At 41.5% G+C, this 20,556-nt stretch overlaps 1 protein-coding gene across 12 annotated transcripts; it reads right to left on the bottom strand.

Annotated features, from left to right (window-relative positions):
* Positions 1-1,020: 1,020 nt before the first annotated feature.
* Positions 1,021-20,218, bottom strand: LOC147024702 (uncharacterized). Of its 12 annotated transcripts, none has more exons than XM_085884863.1 (6): positions 20,095-20,218; positions 4,236-4,390; positions 2,520-4,036; positions 2,335-2,417; positions 2,133-2,208; positions 1,021-1,863 (listed from the first exon to the last, which is right to left on the bottom strand). In XM_085884863.1, the coding sequence occupies exons 1-3, from the start codon at positions 20,113-20,115 to the stop codon at positions 3,475-3,477; spliced, it is 738 nt and encodes a 245-aa protein (XP_085740989.1). In that variant the 5' UTR covers positions 20,116-20,218; the 3' UTR covers positions 1,021-1,863; positions 2,133-2,208; positions 2,335-2,417; positions 2,520-3,474. The 12 variants fall into 12 exon arrangements, with proteins under 12 accessions (XP_085740989.1, XP_085740991.1, XP_085740988.1 ...); XM_085884865.1 differs by having other exon boundaries at positions 2,175-2,208; XM_085884862.1 differs by having other exon boundaries at positions 1,021-2,208.
* Positions 20,219-20,556: the final 338 nt, after the last annotated feature.

Here is a 20,556-nt window from a genome sequence, read left to right as displayed (position 1 = left end):
CCAACCCTAACCTTACATTAAAAACCAAACCCTAAAACCCCAAACCTAACCCAACCCTAACCTTGCATTAAAAACCAAACCCTAACACCCCAAACCTAACCCATCCCGAACTCTCACATTAAAACCCAAACCCTAACCTTACATTAAAAACCAAACCCAAACACCCCAAACCCAACTCAACCCTTACCCTAACCCTCACACCCCAAACCTAACCCAACCCTAACTCTCACATTAAAACCCAAACCCTAACCTTACATTAAAAACCAAACCCAAACACCCCAAACCCAACTCAACCCTTACCCTAACCCTCACACCCCAAACCTAACCCAACCCTAACTCTCACATTAAAACCAAAACCCTAACCTTACATTAAAAACCAAACCCTAACACCGCAAATCTAACCCATCCCTAACTCTCACATTAAAACCCAAACCCTAACCACACATTAAAACCCAAACCCTAACTCTCACATTAAAAGCCAAACCCTAACCTTACATTAAAAACCAACCCCTAAATCACAAACCTAACCCATTCCTAACTCTCACATTAAAACCCAAACCCTCACACCCCAAACCTAACCCATCCCTAACTCTCACATTAAAAGCCAAACACCCTAACCTTACATTAAAAACCAAACCCTAAATCACAAACCTAACCCATCCCTAACTCTCACATTAAAACCCAAACCCAAACCTTACATTAAAAAACAAACCCTAACACCCCAAACCTAACCCATCCCTAACTCTCAGATTAAAACCCAAACCCTAACCATACATTAAAACCCAAACCCTAACTCTCGCATTAAAACCCAAACCCTAAAACCCCAAAGCTAACCCAACCCTAACTTTCACATTAAAACGCAAACCCAAACCTAACATTAAAAACCAAACCCACACACCCCAAACCCAACTCTAATCCCAAGATCAGTAATCATTTTTACACAAATTATTTTTAAACCAACTCAACAAATTATTCTTTTTAAAACAGTTTAATATATATATTTTAAGAAGTTCAATAACAATTCAAAGTCAATACAGTCTTTCAACTCAACAAAGTTTACAGTTTTTTTTCTTCCAGTTCTGTCTTAAGAATGAAGTTTCAGTTCTTTCAAGTTTGAAGAAGCAGAAAGGAGGAGATGTGTTGTAAATTTGTCTCAATAAATCTCAGGTTTTCCCAGCACTTTCTTGATATTGCTGAAAACGAACAAATAAATACATTACATGTGTAATATCGAATTAAATAACATATAATTTCATTAATTTTTAATCAACTGAACTTGCCACTCATCAAGCACCATCCAACCAAGAATGACAAGGATAGGTAGGTTTAGAACTCCAAAGGTCTCCAAGATAGAAACCACTTTCCGACTCTCCAAGGTTGGTCTCATATTTTGAGCCATCAAGGCAGAACTCTTTTCCTGATTTTCCAGAATTTTGTGGGTCATGAAGGTAGAATTCATATGCTGGGTCAAGGTGGAACTCGTTTTGTGGATCATCAAGGTGGAACTCGTTTTGTGGGTCAAGGTGGAACTCGTTTTGTGGGTCATCAAGGTGGAACTCGTTTTGTGGGTCAAGGTGGAACTCGTTTTGTGGGTCATCAAGGTGGAACTCGTTTTGTGGGTCATCAAGGTGGAACTCGTTTTGTGGGTCATCAAGGTAGAACTCGTTTTGTGGGTCATCAAGGTGGAACTCGTTTTGTGGATCATCAAGGTGGAACTCGTTTTGTGGGTCAAGGTGGAACTCGTTTTGTGGGTCATCAAGGTGGAGCTCGTTTTGTGGGTCATCAAGGTAGAGCTCGTTTTGTGGATCATCAAGGTAGAGCTCGTTTTGTGGATCATCAAGGTCGAACTCGTTTTGTGGGTCTCTGCACACACATCAGCAAAAGGAAGTGAAAACCACTCAATATCATCGCCATCATAGTCTTCATCATGATAATGCCTTCCGACACAATCCTGGAAACACCGTACTCTCTCCATTGCTTTTTGCATCTCAGTTCAATTTTCCTTTTCTTTTGCCTTCAATTTCACATCTTGATTTTCTTCATCACAAAGTCCAACTGGATTTTCATTAAAGTTTTTCAAACAATTAATTTTAAAACAGGAAAAGTTTATAATTGAAAAAAGCTGGACTTACCACTCATCGGTAAAGGCGACGTTTCGGTGAGAATCTACTCACCTTGGTCATGTCAGATGATGAAGTGAGGAAGAATCTGGAAAATTGCCACGTAACATCCAACCTGCTTCAAAATTAAACTACCAACATTCATCGATTTAAGTAATTTTAATGATCATCCAGATGTACACACTGACTTATGTACAGATGCATTAACACTCACGTCAGACTTTCACCAATTGGATGATCTGTTTGGTGCTTGGCTGGCTGAGAGTGCAGCAAAACATTCATTTGTTCCCGACACTTCTGAGACACAGACAGAATGGGACATGATAGGGGTGAAGAACATGTAGTTTATACAAAGTTTGGAATGGTTTGTAAAGTAAAGCAAGAATCTTGGAAACTTACATTCCAACCGGTAGGATGGTTTCATTCGAGAGGGTGGAGGAGAGTAAACGTGTGCCTCTTCTGAGGGGCCTTTGGTAAAAAAACAATAAAAGTATGATAGATTAAATACATTGATATCTTCATCAGTTTGATAACTTGTTTAGGAAGGGGCACAGAAGGGAATGCACTGATGGAACAGGTAACGACGGAAAGGTGAATAATCCAAACGAGGGGAGTTCAACTTCTTGTGATTTATCGTGCATGGCGATGACCATGTCAAGAAGTTACCTTTCCACCAAAATTATAATTACAATTATGTCCACAATTAAGAACTTCTTCTTCAAAGAAGGAAGTATAACAGCAATGTCTATAAAATAACAAGTGCCAAAATGTATTTCAGCTTAACGTCTCGATCGTGATGTTTGCACCTCGTGTGTTCACCCCAACTACCCCAAAGTATTGAAAAGTTCTTACCTGTTGAAGGTCCTGCATGTGGTATGACCCCTCAACACCGTGCTGCTTCTGTTGTTGCTGTTGCTCATTTAGACCCTGTTGATCCTTCAGACCTTTAGACCTCATATGACCCTTTAAACTCCCATAGATCCTTTTCCCCTTCGACATTTATACCCGCAGATCGTTTAGACCCATTGAGACCACGTCCACCCATTTTGATCCCTGTTGTTTTTTAGAGCCCATATGACCTTTACACCCTTTGAACTGCTTCGACCCCTTTCGAACCCTTTAAACACAAATCACACAAACATCAAAAACGTCTTTTTGCAACACAGTACTTTTTTCAGCAGGTGATGTGCAAACTCTACCCACCCAGAGGGAGGGTAGACTGTGCTAGTTACCTTATCTAATCGAAAACTACTTGGGGAAACGATCACTAAAATGAAATCAAACTCATGGAAGTTGTGCAACACAAAATAGAGCCTCTCCCCCTCCTCCCTTGCGAACCTGGTGTTCCTTGTCCTCAATGAGAATCATCATCGGAACAAACACATTCGTCGTATCTATCCACACAATGACATACGTCATCGTCTCTGTCACAATGACATCCGTCATCGTCATTGTCACAATGACATTCATCATCTCCATTGTCACAGTCACATCCGTCATCGTCATTGTCACAAGCACATTCATCGTCTCTGTCACAATGACATCCGTCATCGTCATTGTCACAATGACATTCATCATCTCCATTGTCACAGTCACATCCGTCATCGTCATTGTCACAAGCACATTCATCGTCTCTGTCACAATGACATCCGTCATCGTCATTGTCACAATGACATTCATCATCTCCATTGTCACAGTCACATCCGTCATCGTCATTGTCACAGTCATATTCATAGTCTCCATCATCACAGTCACATCCGTCATCGTCATTGTCACAAGCACATTCATCATCTCCATCATCACAATCACATTCATCATCTCCATCGTCACAGTCACATTCGTCATCGTCATCATCATCTTCCACATCCTTATCCTCCCCATCAGGCTCATCTTCTGCATCCACTTTCTTGTCCTTTCTGTGAACACACAAGAATAACCAGAACTTCGTATTAAAGAACATTTCTCCATATTGTGCAAATGTATCGATCAGAGTACGACCAGATATATAAACTCCAATAATAACATATTCATCAGGAGAGAGATCAATCGGGATCAAAGTTTGCTGTTCTTCATTTGAAGATCAATCATAAAATGAAGACTTGTGGAGATGTTTACCGGAGCCGTTTGTTCTTCCATAAGTTTATCGCCCAAACCAAGTGGATGATAAATATCACCATGGAGATGATCCCGACAGCATGTTCAAATCTCCCCCATAGTGACACGAGCTCTCCAGCGTCAATCGGGCCGAAGAGGGAACCTTCCCCAAAGATCTGTGGACACGGATATAACAAATTTAATAAATTAATGGTATTTCATTGAAAACAAAAATCAATGTCCTTCATCACAATCCTTGAATGGGATCCTTTCAAACTGAAATTGAAACCTGACGTTCTGACCACAGGTCCAGCAAACGGATCGAACATTCCAGAACAGGTGTGGGTGGCTTCCTTGTAACAAGATTTAAGAGAACATTTGTTCACACCGTTATCAAACAGTCATTATTTATTTAATATCACAATCTGCTCCCTTCCAATAACTTCCTTTTCATACTAATCAATGGGATCTTTAACCCTTTACCCTCCATCCATCAGCGATGGTCTTTCTCTCCGTTTCCCACTCACCTGGTGTCCACATCTCCATCGTCACAGTCACATTCGTCATCGTCATCCCTAATGTCCACACTTCGGGACGCACTTGCAGGTGTGCCGGAAACATATTTTCTTGAAATTCTTTGAAGAAACTCAAGAGCACAAGAAGGTACGACCACATCATAGCAGCGAATGCAGCGGAATGGTCTAAATGTTCTAAAATGTAAACACACAATGCATCCCGACGATGGTCTTTGTGACGCTACAACCATTGTTGTCATGGTAACCCCGTTCAGTTCCAAACAAACCCATTTCAGTTTTCATTGTGTCGTCATTCCACGTATTATATGTAATTATATAATGGTATGGAGGAGCAAGAGGAGCAAGAATGGGGGAGAGAGAGAGAGAGAGAGAGAGAGAGAGAGAGAGAGAGAGAGAGAGAGAGAGAGAGAGAGAGAGAGAGGGAGAGAGAAGAAAGAGAGAGAGAGAGAGAGAGAGAGAGAGAGAGAGAGAGAGAGAGAGAGAGAGAGAGAGAGAGAGAGAGAGAGAGAGAGAGAGAGAGAGAGAGAGAGAGAGAGAGAGAGAGAGAGAGAGAGAGAGAGAGAGAGAGAGAGAGAGAGAGAGAGAGAGAGAGAGAGAGAGAGAGAGAGAGAGAGAGAGAGAGAGAGAGAGAGAGAGAGAGAGAGAGAGAGAGAGAGAGATATATATATATATATATATATATATATATATATATGTATATGTATATATATATGTATATATATATATATATATATATATATATATATATATATATATATATATATATATATATATATATATATATATATATATATATATATATATATATATATGCTTTACGAACACCACACGCACACACAAACACACACACACACACACACACACAAACACACACACACACACACACACACACACACACACACACACACACACACACACACACACACACACACTCACACTTGGCTCATATTAGCAACAACCCAAAATCCTTGAGTATCTTTCACTAAAAACACAACGTTCCATTTATGTAGACTTTATAAAGGCATTTCAGGGATATGTTCACAAACATTGATCTTTATAAACAGCTGCGTGTGAAAGTGGAAAAAAAATTGGCTTGGTAATTTAGAAAAAACATAAATACACCAAATGTCTCAGGAATCGGGTGTTATTTAACAATAACTCGCTTAGGGCAATGGAGCATGAACCATTTGCTCAGGGTTGTGGTGCACGAACCACTTGCTCAGGGCGGCAGAGCATGAACCATTCAATCATGGCGGCAGAGCACAAACCACTCACTCAGGGTGTCGGAGCATGAACGACTCGCTCAGGGTGGCGGAGCACGAACCACTCACTCAGGGTGGCGGAGCACGAACCACTCACTCAGGGTGGCGGAGCACGAACCACTCACCCAGGGTGGAAGAGCACAAACCACTCACTCAGGGTGGCGGAGCATGAACGACTCGCTCAGGGCGGCAGAGCACAAACCACTCACTCAGGGTGTCGGAGCATGAACGACTCGCTCAGGGTGGCAGAGCACGAACCACTCACTCAGGGCGGCGGAGCACGAACCACTCACTCAGGGTGGCGGAGCACGAACCACTCACTCAGGGTGGCGGAGCACGAACCACTCACCCAGGGTGGAAGAGCACAAACCACTCACTCAGGGTGGCGGAGCATGAACGACTCGCTCAGGGCGGCGGAGCACGAACCACTCACTCAGGGCGGCGGAGCACGAACCACTCACTCAGGGTGGCGGAGCACGAACCATTCACTCAGGGTGGTGGAGCACGAACCACTCACTCAGGGTGGCGGAGCACGAACCACTCACTCAGGGTGGTGGAGCACGAACCACTCACTCAGGGCGGTGGAGCACCAAGCACTCACTCAGGGTGGCGGTGCACGAACCACTCACTCAGGGCGGTGGAGCACCAAGCACTCACTCAGGGTGGCGGTGCACGAACCACTCACTCAGGGTGGTGGAGCATGAACCACTCACTCAGGGCAGTGGAGCACGAACCACTCACTCAGATGTCGGAGCATGAACCACTCACTCAGGTTGGTGGAGCACGAACCCCTCACTCAGGGCGGCGGAGCACGAACAACTCACTCAAGGCAGCGGAGCACGAACCACTTGCTCAGGACAGAAGAGCACGAACCATTTAATAATGGCGGCAGCACACGAACGACTCGCTCAGAGTGTCGGGGCACGAACCATTCACTCAGGGCGGTGGAGTAGGAACAACTCACTCAAGGCAGCTGAGCACGAACCACTGGATCAGGGTGAAGGATCACGAACCACTCACTCAGGGTGGCAGAGCATGAACCATTCACTCAGGCCTATTCTGTTTGAGGTCAAAAGGTCAACATAGGCCGAATTTCCAAAATTATCAATTTTCATCTGATTCACTTGAAATTTGAAGAGGAGTTGTGGATATGGTTATTAAATTTGACAGCAATTATTTTTTCGGTCAAATTTGTTTTATGGATTCTGTAAGTGTCGTGCTCTGCACGGCATCTTATTGTTATCTTGCCAAAACGAAGTTTTTGCAAGATATGTTAGTCAGCTTGTATGTTTTTTTATTTCTATTTTTTGTTTGTTTGTCTGTAATCACGTATAAAAAATTCTGCAGAGCACAGTTATCATTGGAAATTTTTGTAACTTCGCATATCAGAGGCCAATAGAGGTCCCTTTCAGCGCACAAAATTTTGAAACACAGAGGCCACAAAAACAAAAAGTCAAAGGTCAAGGTCACTTTGTCGCAAATCAGGGGAGTCGACGAAACCCTTATTTTTTGAGTAATTTTGATTGGATCGTCTTCAAACTTCATGGGAAAAGAGTTCATGGTCTGGCGCTCAGCTGATTAATTTTTGGTGGCGATTGGCCTTGACCTTCATGGTTAGCGCCTCAGGTCAAACATATTTGACCCTAAGATCAAATTTTCAAGTTTTAGGAACCATATCGTGTAGTACCTCAAATTGAACACCTCGATGAGTGCTTTCTAGATATGTCAAGCTTGAGACATTATGACGTCATTTGGTGACGTTATGAGGCAAAAGCATATTTTTCATGGTTACTCTGTAGAACGATTCTCATCAGAATCTCTCGTAGGCAGATATTCCTCAAGGAGTCGCTCCTGGTGGATTGCAGCTCTGTTCACCTCAGTGTGACCTTAAAGAAGTCACACGTGGTCACCTTTTGGCAAGATACGGGTCACCCTGCGGGTGACATTGGTTTATTATTCTGTCCGTCTGTTTGTCTGTCTGTTTATCGCCTGCAGTCACCTTTTCAAACCCATCTTCACGAAACTTCACCACATGGTAGCGTTTGTCATAAGGAAGAAGCTTTTTGTTTATGAGGTCAAAAGGTCAACATAGCCAAAGGTTAATAACTTTGTTGAGATTTCAAAAATCCTCACTTTTCATCAGATTCACTTGAAATTGTAAGAGGATATATATATATATATATATATATATATATATATATATATATATATATATATATATATATATATATATATATATATATATATATATATATATATATATATATATATATATATATGAGCCCCTAAGAACCATACCAGGCCATCCAATCTTAGTGTACTTTTGAGAAAAAGGGACTCAAAGTTCTCAGTCTCCTGTGTCACAATGAGCAAATGACAATAAAAAAATACCTAAGGATAAATAACGATAAGTAATGCAGAATTTTATCTACACATGATTTAAGCAGGTAGCACATGTCCCACATGGAATCATGAGGAAAATGTGGGATGGCCCATTCAGGCTCTGGCAAGTCAGATGCATATTAACAGAGCCAGAGAGGTATTTTGCTTATATCCTTATCATAATATATTCTGATGGGTTGGCCCATTTTGGCCTTGAAAGGTATCAGTTTTGTGCACCTGAAGATGTTAATAACTCAATTTCACAAAAAAGGTGGGATGGCCTGGTATGGTTCTTTGGGGCTCATGTATATATATATATATATATATATATATATATATATATATATATATATATATATATATATATATATATATATATATATATATATATATATATATATATATATATATATATATATATATATATATATATATATTTACAGTCACTGAATTCAAGCAGCCAATTATTTTTGAGGTCAACATTGACCAAAAGGTCAACATAGGCCCAAGGTCAACAACTAAAGTGGTGTTTCTAAAATCCTCAATTTTCATCCCGTTGAGTTGAAATTTGAAGAAGATTTGCATATCAGGTCACTGAATTCAACCACCAATTACTTTTGAGGTTTAAAATAGGCCAAAAGGTCAACATAGGCCAGATTTCTAAAATTGTCAATTTTCATCTGATTGACTTGATATTTGAACAGGAGTTGTATCTTTGGTCATTGAAGTGAACCACCAATTATTTTTGAGGTCATATTTGTTTTATGGATTTTGCAAGTGTCGTGCTCTGCACAACATCTTCTTGTTTGTTTGTTTCTTTTCTTCTTTGTCTCGGTGATATCTCTGCCATCCTTTGAGCTCGGAAGTTGAACTTTGGGAACAAAAGTGAAAATGTGTTTTACCAACCACATTATTTTTAATTTTTTGATTGAATAATTAATAGATTAATTACTTAATTATTATCGATTTATTAATCACTTATTTATTTTATTTCTCATCCTGGCAATATCTCAGGCACATTTTGAGCTCGGAATCTGATATTTGGATGCAACAGTGAACAGGTGATTTGGCTATAAAGGAAATTTTTTATTTATTGATTATTCAATTAATTATTTAATTTTTCGATTGATTACTTAATTTTCGAAAAGTTACAGATTCGAATGAAACATTGGTGTTTTTGGAATTAATTATTATACAATTATCATTTATTAATATTAGTTATGCAATTAATGAATTAATCAATAAATTATTGTACCCCATTCCCTCCCAATTCTGTCGCCATGTGCTGCAAGGCGGCATTGCTGGGTGTCGAAGGCACCCTGGCGATGTTGCTTGCTGGAAGATTTGTTATTTATTTATTTGGCATGGGAGTGGTGTACATTTAATGTAACTGTGCTATTCTTTTCTTAATTTTGGTTCACTCTGTCTGTCTTTCAGCAAATACTTCATTTCAATTGAATTTCATATTTTGAACTCTGTAGAACACGAATCGGAACCTTAGTCGGAGCAGGAACCTGCAGTTTATCAGTTCTTTGGCTCTGAATTTGGCAAATTGTATAGAATATCATCCAAGTGTGCATGCACCACAGTGTGGTAAAGCAATTGCTTTTGTCTGGTTCTCTGTCTGCCAATCCAATAAAATTGACAATCATTCCAAACAGGAAACAGACTGGTTCATGAGACGTCTGTCATAAAGGACGCAAACAACAGGCATGGATAACTAATTTAACATGTTAAACAAAGTGAGAATTGCTTTGCAATGCATGTCCCCGTCTGGTCCCATTGAATGTTTGGGAGATTAAAATTTGTTTGCATTTAACACACTCTTGAGCCAATACTGGAACCAAAATGAAGAAGAAGAAACTATAAAACCCACTGTGTTTGGATCTATTCAGCAAAGTTTCAGGAAAAGCAATTTTCGTTTACTGATATCTTTTGGCGATGAGAAATTTGGTTACGTCATCAGTCACGTGATTCGGCAGCCATATTATTTTTATAAAAAAACCTTCAAACATTTTCTTCTCCAAAATTTGCTGAACAGATTGAGGCGAAACTTTACACATATGACCGCCTATCCATGACGAAAAAAGATTCACACATATGATGTCATAGGTCACATAGTTTGGCAGTCATATTGGATTTACCCTAAAATATATAAATATCTTCTCCAGAAAGGCTGGACAGATCGAGGGGAAACTTCACAAAAATGTTCCCCAAGGCATGCATGTTCAAGATTGTTAAGGAATAATTGATGTCATATGGTTTGGCAGCCATGTTTAGATTCAAGAAAATATTAAATAATGTTTTCTCTGGAACCACTTAATCAATCGAAGTGAAACTTCACAATTGTTATGTAGTCATGATGGGGGATACATGTTTTAACCCTTAGATGCATGAGTGCAAAAAAGAGATCGCAATTTTACAGCCAAACTGGGTCATTTTTGACCCACTTATGCATCTAAGGGTTTAATTGCAACTTGGTCGGACACATGGTCTGGCAGCCAGTGTTATTTAATTTTTTTAACTGGTTTTTTATTTTATTTCTTATTTATATATATTTGAATAAGGCTCACTGTGGATGGGTTTGACTGGATGGGTTTGAAGGTAGAGGAGTAGCAGCTGAAATGCGAATCCTATCCAGGTTCCTCCTGATGACTTCATCTTTTCTTTTTGCTTGTTTTTGTTCCTACTGATTACTCCAATGCAGGACTGTTCCTATCTGGTCTTCCATTTGATTTGAATTATATTTAATGTAATCCCCTTCTGAATTAAATTGAATATTCATTAAAAAATAACGTCATGGGCCAGGGTCAGGTGTCTGATGAAAGCAGGGTTGCATCAAAGTGGGACGTCTTGGTACCCGGTCATCACTGCATGTAGTTATAGAGTGGCAGTTCTAATTATGTCTCTTATTAATTACATAACACACTGGTGCACAAACGGCCAAAAATACACCACACAGAACTACACAAACACCACACAAAAAAGTCCTGGTGAGGGTCTGCAATCTCTAATTTCTCTTTTTCTTGTTTCAAGAAAAAACGATCTAACCCACTGAGAATGAGACAGGTGGATCAGGGGCAGGAGAACTGATGGGGTGTGGGTTGTGTGGGGGTGGCGGGGGGGGGGAGCTGCAGGGAGCAGGTGAGCCAGAACACCAGTGGGTAAAGTGGTCTTTAGGTCTTCAAGGGTCTTGGGGTCTTAAGTGTCTTTGAGGTCTTAAGGGTCTTTAAGGTCTTACGGTTTTACAGGTAATTGGGTTGGTAAGGGTCTTTGACATCTTAAAGGGTCTTTGGAATCTTGCAGTTCTTAAGGGTCTGAAAAGTCTTAAAGGTCTTTGGGCCCTTAGGGTCTTTGTGGTCTTCTGGCTCTGAGGGTGTTAGGGGTCTTCAAAAGACTTAATGGTCTCAAAGGGTCTTCAGGTTCTTCGGGGTCTTATAGAGTCTTCAGCATCTTCACTGTCTTTGGGGTCCAAAGTGTCTTTGGGGTTTTAAAGTGTCTCAATTGTGTTAGGGGAATTCAATGGTCTTAAGGGACTTTTGGGTCTTTGCATCTTCAGGGTCTTAACTCCCAAGCATGCAGAAAGTCTTCTCTCAAGCATGTAAAATTTCTTCTCTCAAGCATGTATTCTAATCTCTCAAGCATGTAAAAAAAACAGGTCTTATGGTTGTTCGGGGTCTTTAAAGGCTGAAGTTGTGGATGAAATACACTAAGGATAACCCCTGGGTTGGACTTGGTCTGTGTGCCAAATTTAGTGGTTGTCGGTCCAGCGGTCCTTGCAAAAAACGCGAACAGACTGACAGACAGACAGACATCCGATGAATCTTATTTATTAGATGTTTCAAAGTTATCATTGTTTTTGTTATTACCTCTGCCACCAAAGTCGGAAGGAGGTTATGTTTTAACCCCTATCTGTCTGTTTGTTTCAGGTCAGGTCAGGTATGGGAGCATGTGCCAGAACAGCACGTCTCTGCGTCCACTTTCCGCCGGTACTCCAGGGGCCTCCGTCTGGCCATCCCCCAGGCAGATGCCAGGCCCATCCCCATCTCCTTGAGATGATGGTCAACCTGTTGCAACCATGAGGCACGTGGTCGACCCACTGGCCTCCTCCACTCATGAGACTCCCTCGCTGAGAGAATCTGGTGAGCAGGATCAGAGTCAGGAAAACGAGCCACATGTCCATACAGCCGCAACTGACGCTCACGGACTATGCAGGTAACAAATCTCATCCGAGTCTCTCTCAGCAACCGCTCGTTGGACACAAAATCCGACCAGCGATAGCCAAGGATTCTCCGAAGAGACCTGGTACCAAAGGAATTAAGTCTCCGTCTCAGATCCTTGGTCAGAGTCCAAGTCTCGCACCCATAGAGCAAGACTGGAAGTACCAAGGACCTGAAGACTCGGACTTTCGTCCTCCCGCACAGGTACCGGCAGCGCCACACCCCATGATCCAGTGAATCCATGACTCACCAGGCCCGACCCAGACGTCTATTGACCTCTGACTCACAGCCAGCAAAGACATGAATATCACTGCCAAGGTAAGTGAATCTCTCCACGACCTCAACATCCTCACCACAAACAGACACAGACAGGACAGCAGCATCCAAGATGTCACCGAAAGCCTGGATCTTAGTTTTGACCCAAGAAACCCGTAATCCCAACGGCTCCGACTCCTCATTCAGCACCTCGAGGACCCCCAAGAGGATGTCTAAAGTCTCCGCAAAGATGACTGCATCATCTGCAAAGTCAAGGTCCGAGATCTTGACATTCCCAAATGACGCACCGCAACTTGATCTCTCCGACATCCTCCCTAGAATCCAGTCCATACAAGTGCTGAAAAGTGTGGGGGCAAGTACACATCCCTGACGAACTCCAGTAACAACTGGAAATAAGTCAGAGATGGTACCACCACACTTCACAGCACTCTCAGTACCAGAGTAGAGTTCAGACATCAGATCGATCAGTTTTGGTGGGACCCCATGAAGACCAAGAATCCTCCAGAGGACATCCCGATACACTGAATCGAACGCTTTACAGAGATCAACATAGGCTGCAAGCAGCCCCTGCTGAAACTCTCGTCTGCGTTCCGTGAGGACACGAAGTGCAAGGATACGGTCAATCGTTGACCTCTTTGGTGTAAAGCCTGACTGCTCTGGACGCTGGTGCTCAAGCAGATGGTGGCGAACCCTATCGAGAATTATCCGAGCAAAGACTTTGCCCGGCACTGAGAGCAGCGTCACCCCTCGGTAGTTGTTGCAGTCTTGGCGATCACCCTTCCCTTTCCAGAGAGGGACAACAAGGCCCCTCTTCCAGTCAGTTGGGATGATGCCTGTGTTCCAGGCAGAGCACAAAACTGCATGCAACGACACGAGTGCAGCATTTCCACCAGCCTTGAGAAGTTCGGCATGGATGCCACAGATCCCTGGAGCTTTTCCCCGTTTCAACTGGTTCACTGCAGCCCGTGTTTCCACAAGCGTTGGTGGACCACAGTTGATTCGAGGGTCAGCAACAGGGATTGTAACACCCTTGACGTCCAACTCGACAGATGGGGGATCAGCCTGGTACAACCGCTCAAAGTAACCAGCCCAGCGGGCCTTCACTTCAGACTCCTCTGTCAAGAGCCTACCACTCTCTGCTCGAACTGCAGTGCTCCGAGGGATGGGCTTGGATGAACGTAATGCGCGAATTCCCCTGTAAGCGGGACGAGAATCACCTGTCCACAGGTGATGCTCTACCCCCTCACAGATTCCTCGCACATAGGCCTCATTGTCCACCCTCAGTGCATGTACAGTTTTACGCCTCAGCTCCCTGAACAGCTCAGCTCTGCCATTCAGCCTGGCCCTGCGACTCTGGTCAATGGTATCCAGTGTCCCTTGAGAGACAAAATTCTTCTTTGCCCTGCGGTGAGCTCCAAGGCATCCACCGGCAACATCAAGGACGGTGGTCTTGAAGGCGCTCCACAACTCTTCAGGACCCCCCAAAGCACCCAGACCCCCAAAGTGTCCACTCAGCCTGTTCGCAAACTCCTCAGCTACTCTCTCATCCCTGAGCTTGGCAACATCCAGCCTCGGCTGGGATGGTACCATTCTCCAGGATTTAAGGTGCAGCTTTAGAGTTGCTACAACAAGCCTGTGGTCAGTATTGAGGAACTGAGCACTCCGGTAGACCCTGCAGTTCTGGATCATCCTCCAACGACCGTCAATGAGGACATGGTCAATCTCCTTTGCCACACCGCCAGCGTTGGAATACCAAGTCCAGCGATGAGCTTGTGGGCGCTGAAACCATGAACCAGCCACCCTAAGTCCATGACTTCTTGCAAAGTCAAGGAACTTAGTTCTATTCTGGTTCATAGTTCCTGACCCATGGGGACCAACACACACCTCATAACCGTCCCTATCAGTTCCAGTCGATGCATTGAAATCCCCCAAGACTAGAAGTGTATCTCGTCTGGGGCACTGATCAACCACAGACTCGAGTGTGGCGTAGAATGCATCCTTCACGGTGAGATCAACCACATCAATCAACCATCGAACCTGTTTGTTTGTTACTTGCAAAATCTAAGATTTTTCAAGTATATTGGTCAGTCGATTTTGTTATTCTGTCTATTTGACTGTCTGTCAATCGCCTACAGGTCTCAATTATAAACCAATCGTCATTAATCTTTACCAAGTTGTAGAGGTAGTCTCAATTGAGAAGCCTATTGATTTTGAGGTCAAAGGTCATCTTGAGGTCTGATTTCTAAAATCGTCATTTTTCATCCGATTGACTTAAAATTTGAACAAGATTTGCATTTTGCGTCACTGAATTGGGAAACCAACTATTTTGAGGTCAAAAGGTCAAAAGTCAACTCTAGGTCAAACTTCTAAAATCATGACTTTTTATCTGAGAAATCGTCAATTTACATCCCATTAACTAGAAAGTCGAACACAATTTGCATAGTCCATCACTGAATTGAGAAAGCAACTATTTTTGTGGTCAAAAGGTCAAAGGTCAACTCAGGGTCAAACTTCAAAAATCATCAAATTTCATCTGAAAAATCCTCAATTTTCATCTGATTAACCTGGAAATGAAGCAGCTATTGCATAGTACATTGCTGAATTTGGAAGCGAACTATTTTAGGGGTCAAAAGGTCAAAGGTCAACTCCAGGTCAAACTTCGTAAATCATCCATTTCAATCTGAAAAATAATCAATTTTCATCCGATTGACCTGAACTTGTGAATTTTCATCTTCGTGAATTATAATCTCAATGAAATGGACAATTTCATGTACCCATGGCAATGTTTGGAGAGGGGGGTGGATTTTTCAAGTGTCGTGCTCTGCATGATGTCTTTTTCTTGTTTGTCTATTTGTCTCTGCAGAATATCTCAAAAAGTTGTGGATGCATCCAGATTAAATTTTGTGGACAGGTTGGGTGTGTGACAAGGACAAACCGATTCGATTTTGGTGAAGATCTAGATCCGGATCCGACTACTACAATTTTTAAGTGATTCTTCTCCAATGAGAGATAGGGCCAAAAATGATATGTAGCACAATATCTCAAAAAGTTGGGGATGGATTTGGACGAAACTTGGTGGACATGTTGGGTGTTTGAGAGGGACGAATTGATTCGATTTTGGTGAAGATCCAGATCCGGATCCGACTACTACAATTTTTAAAGTGATTCTTCACCTTTTAGAGATAGGGCCAAAAACGACATATAGCACAATATCCCAACAATGTATTGGGCCCAATATGTTCTCGTGGATCAAGCATGGCATGGCGGAGGTATGCGCTCTATCAACTGCTTTCTCGTTTATTTCTAATTGGAATGCCATGCTGTGGTGGAAGGACGTATTAAGCTGCTGCATATGCCTTAACATCATGTGCATTTAAAACATGAGAATTATAACGGAATTTTTTTGTCGTATCGTTGAGTCTTAAAGAGTCTGCAGGATAGGCCTCTGATATGCAAACTGAGTCTTAGGGGTCTTTTGTGTCCTGGGGGACTTTTTGGTCTTGAGGAACTTTTGGGTCCTCGGGGACTTTTGAGTCCTTGGGAGTTTTTGGATTGTTGGGAACATTTTTGAACTTTTGAGTCCTCAGGAACGTTTTTGACTTTTGGGTCCTTGGGAATTTTGGGTTCTTGGGAACTTTTTGGAACTTTTGGGTTCTTGGGAACATTTTGGGACTTTTGGGTTCTTCGGAACTTTTGGGTCCTTGGGAACTTTTGGCTCCTCAGGAACTTTTTGGGTTCTTAGGAACTTTTGGGACTTTGGATTCTCGGGAACTTTTGGGACTTTGGATTCTCAGGAACTTTTGGGACTTTGGGTTCTCAGGAACTTTTTGGGATTTTTGGATCCTCAGGAACTTTTGGGACTTTTGGGTTCTTGGGAACTTTTTGGGACCTTGGTTACTGTTGGGACTTTTGTTGGGTTATTTGGGACTTTTTGGGTATGTACTGTACACCAATTACCGTAGCAGGTAGCTTTGGCTTACCGCAGCACGAATACGGTGAACGTATAATTGATTTATTTGGGTTCCAATTATGTGTGGAGTCAGGCCAGCTGTGCAGTGAGCCAATGGGTGGAAGAGACAGCTCGACTAATTAGGTTTAATGGCCTTTGGCCAGATTATGTCACGTGATGTGTTAACCAATGAGATTGCATGTAAATGAAAAGACTAGAAAAGTGATCTTTAAAGACTTAGGTGGTGGATGAAAATATCCTCAGGACAATTACCGGATTGGACATGGGCTGTGTGCCAAATTTGGTAGTTGTTGGTCCAGCAGTACCTGCAAAAAACGCGAACAAACAGACAGACAGACATCTGATGAATCTTATTTATTAAATAGATATCCCACTATTCACAATGAAGTCAACATTTTGAGCCTTCTTGCACCAGTCTGAATTGGGCAACTTCTTCTGAAACTCTAACCCTACCCACCAAAAAATAATATTTCAATGAGTATAGTCCTGGACTGAGTTGGCCACAAGGAGGCGATATAGAATGCCGAAATTGAATAGAATATAGAGACAGTATAGAATCAAGGAGGATGCTGACAAATTGGCATTCTATCAGAAAATGTTTAACATGTAATGCACTAATAACAAGAAGAAGAGCGAGCAGGGATTTTAGACCCTTGCTAGGACTTGTTTTGTGTAATGTATTTTGTGTGGTGTTTGTGTACTGGTGTGTTATGTAATGAATGAGACATAATTCGAAGTGCCACTTTATAACTGCTGGCAGTGATGACTGGGTACCAAGAAGTTCCGCTTTTATGTAACCCTGCTTTGATGGGACACCTGCACGTGACTCATGACGTTTTTAAAAATGATTATTCATTTGAATTTAGAATAGGATTAAAATACATTCAATTCAAATCAAATGGAAGACCAAATGGATACAGTCCTGCATTGGAGTAATCAGAAGGAACAAAAACAAGCCAAAATAAAAGATAAAATAAACCAATGTCACCCGCAGGGTGACCCGTATCTTGCCAAAAGGTGACCACGTGTGACTTCTTTAAGGTCACACTGAGGTGAACAGAGCTGCTATCCACCAGGAGCGACTCCTTGAGGAATATCTGCCTACGAGAGATTCCGATGAGAATCGTTCTACAGAGTAACCATGAAAAATATGCTTTTGCCTCATAACGTCACCAAATGACGTCATGATGTCTCAAGCTTGACATATCTAGAAAGCACTCATCGAGGTGTTCAATTTGAGGTACTACACGATATGGTTCCTAAACTTGAAAATTTGACCTTGGGGTCAAATATGTTTGACCTGAGGCACTAACCATGAAGATCAAGGCCAATCCCCACCAAAAATTAATCAGCTGAGCGCCAGACCATGAACTATATTCCCATGAAGTTTGAAGACGATCCGATCAAAATTACTAAAAAAATAAGGGTTTCATCAACTCGCCTGATTTGCGACAAAGTGACCTTGACCTTTGACCTTGACCTTCAAAATTTTGTGCACTGAAAGGGACCTCTATAGGCCTCTGATATGCGAAGTTACAAAAATTTCCGATGATAACTGTGCTCTGCAGAATTTTTTATACGTGATTACCGACAATAAAAAAAGAAGAAAAACATACAAGCTGACTAACATATCTTGCAAAAACTTCGTTTTGGCAAGATAATGAATTAATCAGGAGGAACCTGGAGAGGATTCACATTTCAGCTGCTTCTCCTCCACCCTCAAATCCATCCAGTCACAGCCAAGTGAGCCTTATTCAAAAAAATTAATAAATACCAGATAAAAAAACTTAAATAATTCTGGCTGCCAGACCATGTATCAGATCAAGTTGAAATTTAAAACCTATATTTCCCATCACCACTAGATCATAATTGTAAAGTTTCACATACATTGCTGAAGCAGTTCAAGAGAAATAATTTTTTTTTAAATATTTTGTTCAATACAATTTGGCTGCCAGACCATGTGACCCATCAATTATTTGTGAATACCCTGGCATCCCCAAGGCTTGGGGAACATTTTTGTGAAGTTTACCCTCGATCTGTCGAGCCATTCTGGAGAAGAAATTTTTTGTATGTTTTATATATGTAAATACAATATGGCTGCCAAACCATGTGACTGATGACATCATATGTGTAAAAAAAATGTGCAAAGTTTCACCTCAATCTGTTCAGAAGTTTCAAAGAAGAAGATTTTTGATGGTTAAAAAAGAAAAAAGAAAAAAATGCCGAACGACGTGACATTCTTCTGCAAAGTTGTGGCTAAAGATGCTTTGTTGGTCTTTTGCAGCAATCCATCTGGTGTGGACAGGGCCCAGGGCAATGGTCCAAGGGGATGAGAGAGGATATCCTCCATCTGGAGATTGCATCCTTGGGCCATCACCATGATGCGACCAAACAAAGATCTGGAAATATATCGACTGATTCTCCAAGCTCAGATTCCAGTTTTCTGCGAATGTGCTTCCTCGTGGAATCATGCAGGTGTTCAACTCCACCAGACTGCATGAAAGATTCCAGCTTCGTGGTCGAAGAAGCAATTGATACAATTTTCTTGTTGGAAATGATATCAGTTCTGATATAATTGAAAAGGTCTTCATAAGCTTCTCTTTCAATCCTTTGATACATTTCCTCACCATCCGTTTCGTTTTCTTTCTCATTCTTATTTTTGCACTCATGTTCTACTTTCTTGACTCTTGTATAATTCTTATAGCACGAAACATGATAGTGTGCCTCTGCGGAAACTATGTTTCTACTTGTTACTGCGAGAATGTTTTCATCTCCCTTTTGGATGGCACATTCTCATAATGTGTGGTCTGCTCTTAGTTGTACAGCTTGTGTAAGCTTTTCACGTGATATGGAGTGCTTTTGAAACTTGACCTTGTTACAGAAAATGCAGATCGGATCGTAGACCCTTCCTTCTGATGATGATCTTCTACTGAGTCTTTTTGATGTACTGCCACTACTGCCAGCCTCATCAGTAAGGGTTTCAGCTGCTTTCCTTTTCAGAGTCTCAAAGTCTCTCTTCCTGGTGAAAAGGCTTCGGCATTTCTAGTGAAAGAAGATTTTTGGGACTTCTTCATCTTCAAGCTGCTTGGCAATGTCTACATTAGGTGCATGATTTCTCACTTTGGCTGCTTCAAGTAAGTTTAGCCATGAGTAATAGCTTTGAGGACTGACTAAATGTTCATCATCTTTTTTCGATGCCGTCATGTGTATGATACACTGATTTTTAGCAGATACCTTGTACTGATGCTTTTCCATTCTGAAGCAAAGGGGTTAGCTCGGCCACTTCTGGTGCAGAACTGTTACCACCGCCCCACCACCACCACCACCAAAATACCTGAAACAAAATAAAATCAGATTAACATATCTGGCAAAAACATAGTGTACACAAAAATGATTATATTTATCCATGATTTATACATTTATGTTGATGATTTATACATTATATTCACACATAAAATTATGAACTTTCAAATCATTTAAGATGTTTTTTATCAATGTATTTGTAGCCTGCATGCAAGAAAAACTAAAAGTAACAAATTTTCCTTGATTTGTGGTATTTTTTGTTTTGGGGTGGTGGCATAACAATAATAAAAATAACATTTATAATGTACATCTTACTTAAAAGATATTTTGTTATTTTAGTTTATGATTAAATTTTCTTCAAATTCACGTCTTTAAACATGGTATCCATTATTT

This window comes from Eptatretus burgeri, chromosome 6, assembly GCF_056783735.1.
Source record: "Eptatretus burgeri isolate ZD-2024b chromosome 6, Ebu_testis_v1, whole genome shotgun sequence".
NCBI classification, from domain to species: domain Eukaryota; kingdom Metazoa; phylum Chordata; class Myxini; order Myxiniformes; family Myxinidae; genus Eptatretus; species Eptatretus burgeri.
Note: the sequence above shows the minus strand (reverse complement) of the source record. Positions and strands in the feature narration are given on the sequence as shown.